Source organism: Rhipicephalus microplus, unplaced genomic scaffold (genome assembly GCF_043290135.1).
Source record: "Rhipicephalus microplus isolate Deutch F79 unplaced genomic scaffold, USDA_Rmic scaffold_12, whole genome shotgun sequence".
Classification (NCBI taxonomy): Eukaryota; Metazoa; Arthropoda; class Arachnida; order Ixodida; family Ixodidae; genus Rhipicephalus; species Rhipicephalus microplus.
In genome coordinates, this window is record NW_027464585.1 from 22,485,228 (window position 1) to 22,498,505 (window position 13,278).

Consider the following 13,278-nt stretch of genomic DNA (forward strand, 5'->3'; position numbering starts at 1 on the left):
GATCATTGACGAATATTTCTTAGGTCAGGTAATGAACTGTATCAATGAAATAAAAATGGACGATGAAGTTAAACTTGCAGAACAATGGGAAGAGTTCAAGCAGCGAATAAAAATAAAAGCTATTGATCATTCTTGCGCATTGAGTTACGAAAGAAAAAAGACAGAAAAAGAACTCCGAAGGCTTTGGAAAGACTAATAGACTTGGAGTGCAAACAACCAGGAGCGTATAAAATTGACATACGCAATATTAAGCAGGAACTTGCACTGCATGACGAGGAACGCTACCGCGGTGCACTCGTCCGTGCCAGGGCTGAAGCATTAGCGGCTGGAGAGCGCCAACCAAAAGAGCGTTAGGGGTGGAGAAAACGAACGCTCGACAGAATCATATCGAAAAAATAGAGAAGGATGGTCACGAAGTAACTGATACGGACAGCATTTTATCCGTATTTTCAAGTCATTTTGAAAACCTTTTTGCGTCTAGACAGGTAAACCTAGAAAGATTTAAAGAAGAATATTTAGGACGCATGCCGAAAGTGAGTGAGGAAGTGAAAAACGCTTTGGAATTATCTATATATGCATCTGAAGTGGAACGGGCGATTGATAAATTAAATCCCGGAAAATCTGCAGGACCAGATGGTCTTTGTGCCAAGTGGTACAAATGTTTTAAAAGTGAACTGTCTCCTATACTTGCAGGCGTTTTTAATGAGGCCTATAAGGAAAAGAAATTACCACCATCCTTTGGTGAATCGCGTACCGTTCTCATTCCGAAAACAGACGAGGCTGTAAAGCTCAGGCACGTCACAACGTACAGGCCAATCGCACTGACAAACGTGGACTACAAAATATTAATGAAAATTTCGGCGGCTAGACTTCAGTCTGTAATAAAAAATATCGTCGGTCCACACCAAACGTGTGGAATCAAAGGTCGGTGCATAGTTACAAACGTTCATAAAATGCGATCCGTGCTCGAATGTGTTGAAACCAGTCAAGCTCGTGTGGCCATTCTCTAGCTGGATCTGGAGAAAGCGTTTGATTGCGTTGCCCACGCTCTTTTGTTTGCAGTATTGAAGCACATTAATGTTGGTAAGATAATTATTGACGGAGTAGCCATGGCATATCGGAATGGTAGTTTGATATGTGGGGTTTAACGTCCCAAAACCACTTTATGATTATGAGAGACGCCGTAGTGGAGGGCTCCGGAAATTTCGACCACCTGGGGTTCTTTAACGTGCACCCAAATCTGAGCACACGGGCATACAACATTTCTGCCTCCATCGGAAATGCAGCCACCGCAGCCGGGATTCGAACCCGCGCCATGCGGGTCAGCAGCCGAGTACCTTAGCCACTAGACCACCGCGGCGGGGTGGAATGGTAGTACGAGACTAATTGTCAACAAGACAGTGGGCCCCCCCATTAGAATTGAGCGCTCAGTGCGTCAAAGTTGCCCTGTTAGTCCACTGTTGTTTTGCATTTATATTGAAACTTTATGTCGGTAAATATTGCAGAATGACATCATTAATGGGTTTAGAGTACAATCTTCAGAGGTCAAACTACTCGCATACGCTGATTATGTTGCGATTTGTAGCACTTCCTAGGTCGGTATTGAAGAATCAATCAGAGTTTCCAAATCTTTCGCTGAAGTTACAGGAAGCCACATAAACTGGGGTAAATGCCTCGGCTTCTGGCATGGATATTGGCCTTCAACACCAGAATTTGGTGCAGCCATTAAATGGACAAGAACGCCAGTTAAATATCTCGGAGTACCTGTCGAGTCATACAAAAGTACTGACAAATATTGGACACAGCAAACGAAAGAAATTAAAGAAAAAGCGAATAGGTGGAATGCAACTTATCTGTCCATGTTTGCTAGGGCTACTGCATGCAACTGGTTTTTGTGTCTAAGCTGTGGTATGTGATGCAAGTGCTGTACTGTTCCCGGGTCAATGTGCAAAAATTACATCGGGTGTTTGCAATATTTGTGTGGGGGTCTAACTGGGAAAGGTGCAGTCGCACGAATTCTTTTAGACGGGTGAAGTGTGAAGGCCTTGGGCTAGGACATCTGTTTATCAAGCAGTTAGTAAATATAAATAGGTTTTTCTTTTTTCGTGAGACAAGAGATCCTTTCCTACTAACAGTGTGTCAAACAAGACTAAGTAGACTGTTGCCCAAGTTTGTTGTGAGCACCCATGTTACCACAGGGGCTGTGCAAGGATACATGAAAGAAGTAGTGGCCAGCGTGCGGTTTTTGTGTGTTCATTTTTCAACCGACTACCTGTGGTCCGTTGGAAAGAAAAAACTGTACAAAGATTTCTGTGACACGATGCTCCCCTTCCCACTGTACAGAGCGCTATATACAGCACGCAAGGGTCAGAACGTACTTAAACGAGTTAAAAAAATGCCAACAGCTCCAAGTGCGAAAACGTATTTTTTGAAATTACACACTGGAACACTTCCTGTAAGAACCTTCCTAGAGAAGCGTGGGTTTTATATGCCTTGGGGATCTCACTGTCTAATCTGTAGGAAACCGGAAACTATCGACCATGTTTTCTTGCACTGTTGGGAAAGAGTTTATTTTTGGGACGTATTACAAAGGACAATCAAAAAAGAGTTTCCGTTAGGGCCTTATGGGATCAGGTATTTGGCAATAGAGAATGAGGATGGATTACCTTTTGATTTTATCATGATGACTGCCTTGCACAGTATATGGCGCTCTAGAATGGCTGCATTTGATTGTCACCCAGACAGAAGACCAGTAAGAGAGTATTTTAAGGAAAGCATTTCAAGATTACTTGAGGTAGTAAGAACAGACGAATGTGTACCTTTATGGGTAGAAAGGGTAAAAGCCCTACTGACCATGAAGAAATTTTAGGACGTGATGTGTTATAGTTATGCTTGACGGGCTTAGTTATTTTTAAGTTTTTTTGTATTGTTCGTAGTGAAATGTAATATATCTTAGTAACCCGTTTGTGAAGTTTACCGGAAATAAATAAAAAAAGGTGTGTAGCCTAGTGGTAAAGGCACTCGTTTTCGGAGCATGAAGGTACAGGTTCAAATACCAGCATGGGAAAGAAAAAGTATAGTTATTTTGTTTATGCAAAAGACATTATCGGGTCTCACCAGCCACTCGTGGCGCGGAAAGCAACGTAGTAGCTGGGCCGCAGGGATCTACGGGAGTGTTCATGTAAGTATATTTCTCTATGACAACTCTCTGGATTACGGTGGACCAACGGCTCCCGTTGAAGAGCGCGCGTTTGCACTGGCATTGCATGAAATTAAGGAAGCGTTGCGACAACGAACTTCATGAACGAGCACGATAACGTAGCCACGCACGAAACGTGGCAAAAACGGGATGCCCAGTGAGTGCATTCGACCCGCCAGTCAGACAGACTGAAAACAGAGATTTACTAGTGAAACCGACGCGTACCTAATTTGTGTTTAGCTGCAGCAAGCAGTTCATTTTCAACGCTTGGCGACGCTGACCTCAGTCCGAGAGAGCCTGCGCGTCAGAGCGTTCGACTTAAAGGTGCTGACGGCCGTACGGTTCATGGTCATTTGTGCGTTAGAAACGCGGGGCACGTTTCGATTTGGTTGTCCTTTTCCTGCGCGTGACCTTCCAAGCAACAGATCAGAAGCCATAAGGTTACAATGAGGGCCCATGTAGTGGAGAAGTCCGAAAATCCTGCCCAGCGAGGGTTGAATAACGTGCATACTAAATTCACGTTCCTGCATTTCGCCTCCACCTAAAAGTGGCCACCGCGGCCTGGTGCCGCAATGCACGTGATTGTTTGAAAGGCGACAGCTCACCAGTAAACCATTTTGTTACATTTTAAACCAAGTTAACAAACAAAGTAATCCTTCTCGGTCAAAATCAATTTTTTATTGACAATAAAATCCGAACGAATGCAAGTAGCATACGTTTTGCGACAGTTGAGCGCGCACACAATTATGGTTGAATTATTTTCGCAATATTGCTGTACTATTTCGAGAAATTCAAACCACCCTGAAGTGTTCGAAACAGCTGGCCAAATGAAACCATGAATATGATATCACAATTTTTTGTCATATATACTGGTAACAAGTATCTTACATTTTCAAATTCGTGGAGCGCCGACGGCATCGATTAGACAACGTGGTACAGAACCAAGCATATAGGAAATGAGAACATGAATACTGCCATGTGCCAGTGGCACAGCCCGTCAAAGCACCCGAGGCCTGCCCCCCCCCCCCCTTAATTATTTTCTACCATGGCATATAAAGCACAAAATGGTATTAAACCACCCCTGTCTACCTGGCGCCCATCAAAAGAAGGTGCGCCCCCCCCCCCCGAAAAACGTTTCTGCCTGTGCCCCTAGCACACATCTTTAAGGGTATGCTGTTCACGTAAGAGATTTCAGTCATAAAGACTGTTTGGTGCAGACAGCACCGCAATCTTTGAGAAGCTCCGACTGTTCAAAAGCATCGCATTAAGATGACTCGCATGATGCGAGTAGTCCAGTTTATTTCAGAGTTTACGCGAGCACCAGCGGTAAGGCTCGATGTTCTATGTCGCAAGTATACGAGGTGCTTAAAAAAGAGACTGGTAACACCACGTGCAATCTGGCGAAGTTGTGTCTAACGGCCTTTGCAATTTGTTTAGTCAATTCACTTCCTCCTTCCGGTTTACAACTCCGTATAGCTAACACAGAGGTTTGGAAATGGTGTTTTTTTTGTGCGTTACAAAAATGAAACATCAAAATTTAGAGCAGGGTTATGCCCTAAACTTTTGTGGTAAACATGTAAACCCGCGAGTAGGAATTTTGAAAAGTTGAAACAGGCGTGTGGGTGATATCATTTGTCTAGAGTACAATTTTCTGGTGGCACAATTTAGTTTTAGAAGACCTCAAAAACTTTGAAGATGAACTTCGTACAGAGACACCTTGAAGACAATCTGATCATTTTATTATGACATTGCACCGTGTTCCGCAGCCCTTTTTATCGCTGAATGTTTTACCCCAAAAAACATTACTGTTGTTCCTCAGCCCCCTATTCACCGGGTTATAGTGCTTGTGAGTCTCTTTACCCGAAACTTGAACACGTGCTAAAAGGATGCCATTTTGTAATGTTGGAGACACTCAAAAGACTGTGACCGACCACTTAAAAGCCATACCAGTTGAACACTTGCTGGGATGCTACCAATTCAAGAGTGGTAACAGCTGCGCCTGTTTATATCTACCTAAGAAAATTACGTTGAAAGGGATAACACTGTTGTTTAAAGAAACAGAGATCATCGGCTAGAGTCATTATTTTTCTAACACCTCGTAAAGGCCGATGCAACTCAGTACAGACCTGTTATATCGACAGCCGATGCTTTGCTCACCGCTATCATTGTGTACTTTTGTGGTTTTTGTTTCCGTGACACAGGTTCCTCTAAATAAAGAGTTTTGCCTAGGACAAGCTCACTGTTGCCTTATTCTGTGTCGCGACCAGATAACAATATGATAAATTTGCTAAATTGCAATGAACTTACGCATGATGTTGATACTAGCGTCTGTCTTTGCCAATTGATTAGTAAAATACCTTCAACGAAGAACATAGGATACCCACGGGAACATTGATGCATGAACGCAGGTACGAGACGCGTGACCAGAACAGCGAGCATGGCCGCCAGGTGGCGCCAGGTGCAGCGGCAGACAGTGCCGTCTACCGCGCACTGTGGTCCATGGGCCGCGGTGGTGTCACTACGCGACGCCCTGGCGAACCATTGGTGACTGTTGAGTGCGGAGTACGACCTCCTCCCAACTCCTCGTCCGGTGAAGCATGTCAGCCTCGACGTAAACCATGCCTTTTTGACCTGCAGGCTGACCCTTGCGAGTACAGGAACGTTGCAACTCAGCAGAAGAAGGCAAGCCAATAGCGACTTTTCATATTGATCGTATAGTTTTTTTTTTACAATACTACCTAAAGAAAAATTTGGCACCCACCATTCATAGTAGTTTCCTGAAAAGTGCTGTTCCCGCGAAGATACTGATGGTATATTTGTCTGCGATTCATACTCGCTAGTGCCGAGTGAGGCTTTGTCTAATGCAGACATGACTGAACGCGGACAGGAATGCAAAAATGAATTTTTTAAAAGTGTAGCTCATTGAAACACATTTATATTGTAGAATAAAGCTGCATACCTCTTTACTGCATAACCGAACAGTGAAAGAAATAAAAAAGCTACAAACAGTCTCAGAGCGCAATGCTAGTTTTATTATCCGCCTTCAAGTTTTGCGGCCGTTCGTCAAGCATTGTAAGCCGATGCATCTTTGCAGAAGTTTGAGAAGGTATTGATTGATATGTGGGGTTTAACGTCCCAAAACCACTATATGATTATGAGAGACGCCGTAGTGGAGAGCTCCGGAGATTTAGACCACCTGGGGTTCTTTAACGTGCACCCAAGTTTGAGAAGGTAAATAAAGTTCCTTCCAGCGCAACGATGAATACCAAATAGCTTACTACATTAAGACCTCCCTTGAAGGTTACAATGGTCTCTCAATAAAATACACCATGCTTGTTGGTGACATGCTAGCTCCTTGTTTAGTACACATATTGAGGCAACAGAATGCATCGCTGGTATTTCCTAAAGGTATGAAAATCACGACGGTTTTTGTCATTTTTAAGGGTAGTGAGAAAATATCACAGCGATTTATACAAGTCATTGATATAACAGGAGCTTGCTGGGAGCCCATTGGGTAATTTTCGAATCGTCCATACACTTCTACCATCATACATTGACGTTATAACATCGTTACTTACGTATCACACACACAATTTTAATTATTTACACTTCAATGCGCTATTCACATTTTGATAAACTATATGCCGTATGCATATGACATAGATATTCTTTTGCAAAGCAGCAGAATGGCTTCCCTCAATGATCTCGGAAACACGCTTTCATTTAAAACTCCTTTATGATGCATCAACTATATACATTATATGTACACATAAGATGTTATTTCACAAAGTACACCACACCTAGGAGGTTCCTCTTGTTTAGAGCAGATTACTGGAAAGAATTCATTGATGTGTATGTTTCCAGCGTTGTACGTCCCCATGAAGCATTGCACATCGGCTGCGGTCAGGACGAGCTCAAGTTCGATGTCTCTTCGACTTGTGCGTTGAGTAACCGCGCGTTGATTTGAGCAAGGGTCAACTTGGTCGAGTGGTCGACATCTTCTCGCAGGGCACGAAAGTACCTTTGCGTTAGCATGGTCAACTTCTACTGCTCGAGGTGCCGAAATTTGCTGAGCATGTCCTAGCAATCGCGGGAGGTCTTGCTAAGCATGTCCTAGTGTTCGCTGGAGGTCTTGTGGTAGAAATAATGGTCGCCGTTGGTGTTAGTCAGTTACAATTTGTCAACATTGGTACAGAGATTGAGTGCCACGTGTCTGCTGGTGAGTCTTGCTGAACTCGTATGCTATACAGGAGTACGTTCTCCTTTGTGGCTTGTGTACCGTTATGGCACTGGCCTGCACGAGGGGGAACTGCCTGCGCCTGCAGGAAACGCACATTTTGCGGTTGAGGGTGAGCGTAACCATGCAAGTTTCGATTAGTATCTAAGAGCTTCCCCTCTCCCCTCGGTCTGTCACCGCAAGGTTTTTGTAAAGAGCCCGAGCTGCTAATACATTGCGAGGCCGCCGCGCTGCTCATTGGCTTCTGAAGTGTTCATGCGGCCGAGCGGTAATGACGATTTTCATTTGCGCGAGCTTTCACCAAGTAAAAAGAAGTGCGCATACCGAGACCATTCCCGAAATATCGAAGAAGCATACACGCCACCGCCGAACTGAGAAACACCACAAAAAGCTTGCCCAGCAAGCTCCTAAAAATATATTAGGGACGAAGGTTCTTAAAGCGGCTCCCTTTCGTCCCTCGTCGTCGTAGTAGTAGTGTGTAATCAGTCTTACATTTTGACCGCCAAGGTTGTGCTGGTGGGAGATTTCCTCTGTGCGTTGTTGAACAATAAAAAATTCGCACCGTGCGCTTTAACTAAAAGCCGAATTCTCCTGTCTCTCATTCCCCCTTAGGAGCCATTGACATGTACATTGAGCATTATCTGACAAGAAAGGGTTGCTATGTTATACTCACTGGGCGTAACCTCCTTGTTTTTAGAAAGGTTTAGCGAGTGTTGGGCCGCAGTGCCATGAATACAGTGAACTAGTATATACCATTAACTCGAGGTGGTTAAAGGTGGGAAGTAGACCCGAAGTGCAAGCCGTAAGAAAGTGTGCGTGTGCCACCTCTCGTTTAGTCCTTGGAATGTCCGCTGGATGGCGGTGCTTCTATACGGGAAATAGGTGGTGAAAATAAACAGAGAGGTGCATAAACTTTGAGGTGGTGGAAATAAACAGAGAGGTGCATAGGTGGGGGGGTTTTCAATGAGACAGAATTCACTTCGATGGGCGGCTAGGTCATGAGGTGGGTTGGCGACTTGCAGGACGCGCAGTAGCTTTTTTGGGGGGCAAGCGAGCCCTTCGGGGTGCAGGATAGCTAGTAACGAGGAAAACAACCAGGGAGACTCTTCGACAGGTGGTATGGACAGATACAATTCCAAAGTGGCACCAATATCTAAGATACGTAGAATCCGGGGCATAAATAGACGTAGCCACGAGCGCCGAGCCAATTCAGACATAGGGTATATTAACATGCAGGGTGGTAGAAACAGGCCGAAGTGGGAAGAGATAGAAGAACAGCTAAGGGAAGAGAGGCCGATGGTATACGGTTTTGTAGAAACACATCTCACGGACATGGAACAACCTCCGAACAATCCGGACTACGCGTGGGAGTATTGTAATAGAACAGAAGGCAGCAGAAAGGGGGGTGGTATTGGGGCATTCATTCATAAAAGTACAGACTGGCAAAGGGTCAAGCAGGAGTGCAAGGAACATTTATGGCTAAAAGGGAAAGTGGCAGGTCAAGTGACACTCCTTGGTTTCGTGTACTTGTGGACGGGAGCAAAGGCCAGAGAGGAAAACCAGGAAATGGTAGAGTGTATATCAAAGGACATTCAGGAGTTAGGAAGAGAGTGCGAGATAATTATACTAGGAGACATGAATGCGCACATAGAAGATATAGATGGGTATACCGACCCGACAGGCAAAATGATCATGGATATGTGTGAAAGGCTTGATTTGATCATTTGCAACAGTACCGAGAAGTGTGAAGGGCAAATAACATGGGAGGTAGGAAGGCTTCAGTCGACGATAGATTATGCACTGATGTCGCATAGGATGTATGATAAGCTCAGGGAAATGCACATAGATGAAGGTGGCTCCAGAAGTCTGGGTAGCGATCACAAACGTATCAAGCTAAGTTTTGGAAGAGCAGTGAAAGTGGAAAGGAGACAAGATGAGCAACTACAGGAAAAGTTTTATCCAGAAAGGCAAATTGAAATAGCCACTAAACAAATTGAGAAAGTAATCACGGAGGATAATAAGACAGTGTGGACATACACGAATCTAATTAGACTCTTTGAGATAGAGCTTGCTAAGACGCGTGACAAGTCACCCCGGAAAAGAAGACACAAACCCAAAAGTTGGTGGGATGAGGAAGTTAAGAGAGCCATAGCAAAACGCCAGGAAGCCTCTAGGGAACACAGACATGCTAAGCAGCGGGGTGAACCGACAGATGATGTGGAAAGAAAATGGGCAACCTTTCTAAGCTGTAGAAGGGATGCATCCCTTCTGATCAATGAAAAGATTAGAAGGAAGGGAGCTCAGTGGCTGGCAGAAGTACATAAAAAAGATAGAAAGGCAGCTGCGAAATTTTGGAACCATCTAAACTCCCTAAGAAATGAGACGAGCCTAGAGCAGAACTTTATAACTACAGCCCAAGGTGCTAGGCTAGAAGGGGACGAAGCTATTGAATATATAAGAACAAGGGTGACAGAAAAATTTCAACAAAGAAGTACTTTATGCACCACAATAGACAAAGACGAATCAAGTGGTGCAATGGCTCCATTTTCACAACAAGAGTGGGAAAGGGCTGAGAAAAGGGTTCCTAGTAGTACATCAACAGGCCCAGATGGCATTCCAATTAGGCTGATAAAAACATTAGGTCCGAAGTCTAAGCAGGCTTTGAGAGAGGCAGTGAGTACAATAATAATCGATGGTGAAGTTCCCGATGGATGGAAACTTAGCAGGATGAGCATGATCTATAAAGGAAAGGGGGACAAAGCTGACATAAACAACTACCGTCCTATAACAGTGACATCAGTGGTCTACAGGCTGGCGATGCAGATTATAAAGGAAAGACTGCAGGCGTGGATAGAGGATGAGGGGGTGCGGGGGGAGCTGCAGAATGGGTTTCGGAAACACAGGAGGTTGGAAGACAATCTGTTCTCACTGACGCAGTGCATCGAAATAGCAGAAAAAGAACACAGGCCCCTGTGGCTAGCATTTTTGGATACCAAGGGAGCGTACGATAGCGTGGTTCAAGAGGAATTGTGGGGAATACTGGACACACTAGGCGTGGAACATGTAGTCACTAATCTTTTAAAGGGTGTCTATAAAGGTAACAAGGTAGTTATAAAGTGGGAAAAACAGGTATCCAAGCCTGCAGAGGTAAAACGGGGGCTTAGGCAGGGGTGCCCCCTGTCACCCTTATTATTCATGATGTACCTACAAGGATTAGAGGCAAAATTAGAGGGAAGTGGACTGGGCTTCAACCTCTCTTTAGTGAAACAAGGAAAACTTATTGATCAGGCACTACCAGCATTAATGTACGCAGATGATATAGTGCTAATGGCCAACAACAAGGAAGATTTGCAGAGATTGATGGACATCTGCGGTAATGAGGGAGATAGGTTAGATTTTAGATTCAGTAGGGAAAAATCAGCAATCATGATTTTCAATGACAACGAAGGTAGTGAGCTTAGAATACAGGAGGTCACGCTAGAGATAACAGATAAATACAAATATCTGGGCGTATGAATAAGCAATGGGACCGAGTATCTGAGGGAACACGAAATATACGTGACGACTAAAGGTAACAGGAATGCAGCAGTCATGAAAAATAGGGCACTGTGGAATTACAATAGGTATGATGTTGTGAGAGGAATATGGAAAGGGGTCATGGTTCCTGGGCTGACGTTCAGCAATGCGGTCTTGTGCATGAGATCAGAAGTTCAAGCAAAATTAGAAATTAAGCAACGTGGAATAGGTAGGCTTGCTTTAGGAGCTCACGGGAATACACCAAATCAGGGAGTACAAGGTGATATGGGATGGACATCATTTGAGGGCAGGGAAGCTAGCAGCAAGATAAAATTTGAGAAGCGATTGAGGAATACAACACATTCATCGAACAACACACAAAGGAATACAACACATTCATCGAACTACTCACCTCACTTCAGGAAGACATAGCCAAAACAACGAAAACAATACAAACAGAACTCGAGGTCCCGAGAATGGACCCACATCTGGCACATTTGCTCGAGGCAAAAGCGTCAATACTCGCGCGCTGGAAAACACAACGACTAAACAGACGCTTACGAAAACGTCTATCAATACTGAACCAAGACATTGCCAAATATTGCACGGAGCTCACACGACTCCAATGGCATGAACTCTGCTCGGCGGTCGACGGCCGCATGCGAACTGGGGGTAAATGGAACCTCCTAAAATACATGCTGGACGACTGCGAAACAAAAAACAACCAGAGTCATGCCATAGACCGGCTCCTACACTCGCACAAAAAGATGGGAGGAACAAACTCATCCTTTCTTGAAGAAATCTCCAAACGTCACCTCCCCTTAAACACAGCACAACCCACCGACTACCCAGAAATAGAATGCGAAACGATACCCGAACTCGACGAACCCTTCACGGAGTCAGAAATTCGGGAGGCATTACACAACCTCAACAGCAGATCAGCCCCCGGTCCTGACAAGGTAACCAACCGCCTGTTGCGAAATTTAGACGACCAAGCCATCACACTACTCACAAAAGACATTAATTACATGTGGGAAACTGGCCAGGTACCTGAACAATGGCGCACGGCCACGGTAATCCTTCTCTCAAAGCCAGGTAAACCACTCAACTTCGACAATCTACGCCCGATTTCCCTAACCTCATGCATAGGAAAAGCAGCTGAACATGTCATCCTAAATCGTGTATCGCGCTACATAGAGGATCACGAACTCTTTCCGTTCAACATGGTCGGGTTCCGTCCGCACCTTTCAACACAAGACGTCATGCTATTACTAAAGAAACAGATCTTCGACTCAAAAACGAGAGATGTTCGTGGCATTCTCGCCCTAGACCTCACTAAAGCATTCGACAGCGTCTCACACCGCTTTATACTGGAATCCATTGCCAGCCTTGGTCTCGGTAAAAGATTCCAGGCGTACATTCGTTCTTTTCTGCAAAATCGAAAAGCTCAGCTGCATTTATCGCAACTTACATCCGACACTTACACATTAGGTTCCAACGGGACACCACAAGGGGCAGTCATTTCTCCACTCCTTTTTAACATAGTAATGAAGGGACTATCTGACAAACTCCGCGAGATCCCAAACATAAACCATGCTATATACGCAGATGACATCACCATCTGGTGCCCGGGAGGCTCATTGGCGGAGTTGGAGCAAGCCCTTCAAACTGCTCTCAATACCACAGAAGCCTACTTAAAAAACACTGGACTTCGCTTGTCGCCCACAAAATCAGAGTTGCTACTGTACCGGCAATCTCGCCAAGGCGTTCGTAACTTAACACCCTTAGGTGATCTACCCATAGCGCTACACGCCAAAGATGGGCAGCGAATACCCCGCGTGGACTCCATACGCATTCTCGGCCTCCTCGTCGAGGCCACTGGCTGTCATGCAAGAACAATTAAACATATCACAGCTAAAACCGAGAACATGCTCCGACTCATTCAGCGAGTCTCGGGTCGTAGACGAGGCCTTGGAGAGGCCAACCTTCTGCGCATATACCACGCGTTCCTAATGAGTCACATCAATTACGTCGCCTCTGCCCACAACTGGACGAAGGTAGAAAAGACGAAACTAAACACACTCATGCGCAAAAGCATTAAACAAGTCCTTGGTTTGCCTCAAAACACGAGCACTTCCCGTCTCGACCAACTAGGCATGCACAACGGCATCGATGAAGTGATCGAGGCCCAGACCACGGCCCAATTGATCCGCCTCTCCTCCTCCAAGGCAGGCCGCCGACTTCTAAGCGAGGCCGGCATGTCCCCACACCCCTGCCTTGAACGCGCAGTAACCCTCCCCAGAGTTGTCCGAGATACTTACATGGT

At 45.1% G+C, this 13,278-nt stretch overlaps 1 protein-coding gene across 1 annotated transcript in view; it reads left to right on the forward strand.

Moving 5' to 3' along the window:
- The window catches only part of LOC142783775 (uncharacterized), a 47,825-nt gene extending 41,890 nt beyond the window's left edge, over positions 1 to 5,935 (forward strand). Inside the window, exon 2 of the mRNA XM_075882341.1 lies at positions 5,608 to 5,935. Coding sequence (XP_075738456.1) covers positions 5,608 to 5,893 — 286 coding nt within the window. The 3' untranslated portion in view covers positions 5,894 to 5,935. The remainder of the gene's footprint in view (positions 1 to 5,607) is intronic.
- The last annotated feature ends 7,343 nt before the right edge of the window (positions 5,936 to 13,278 follow it).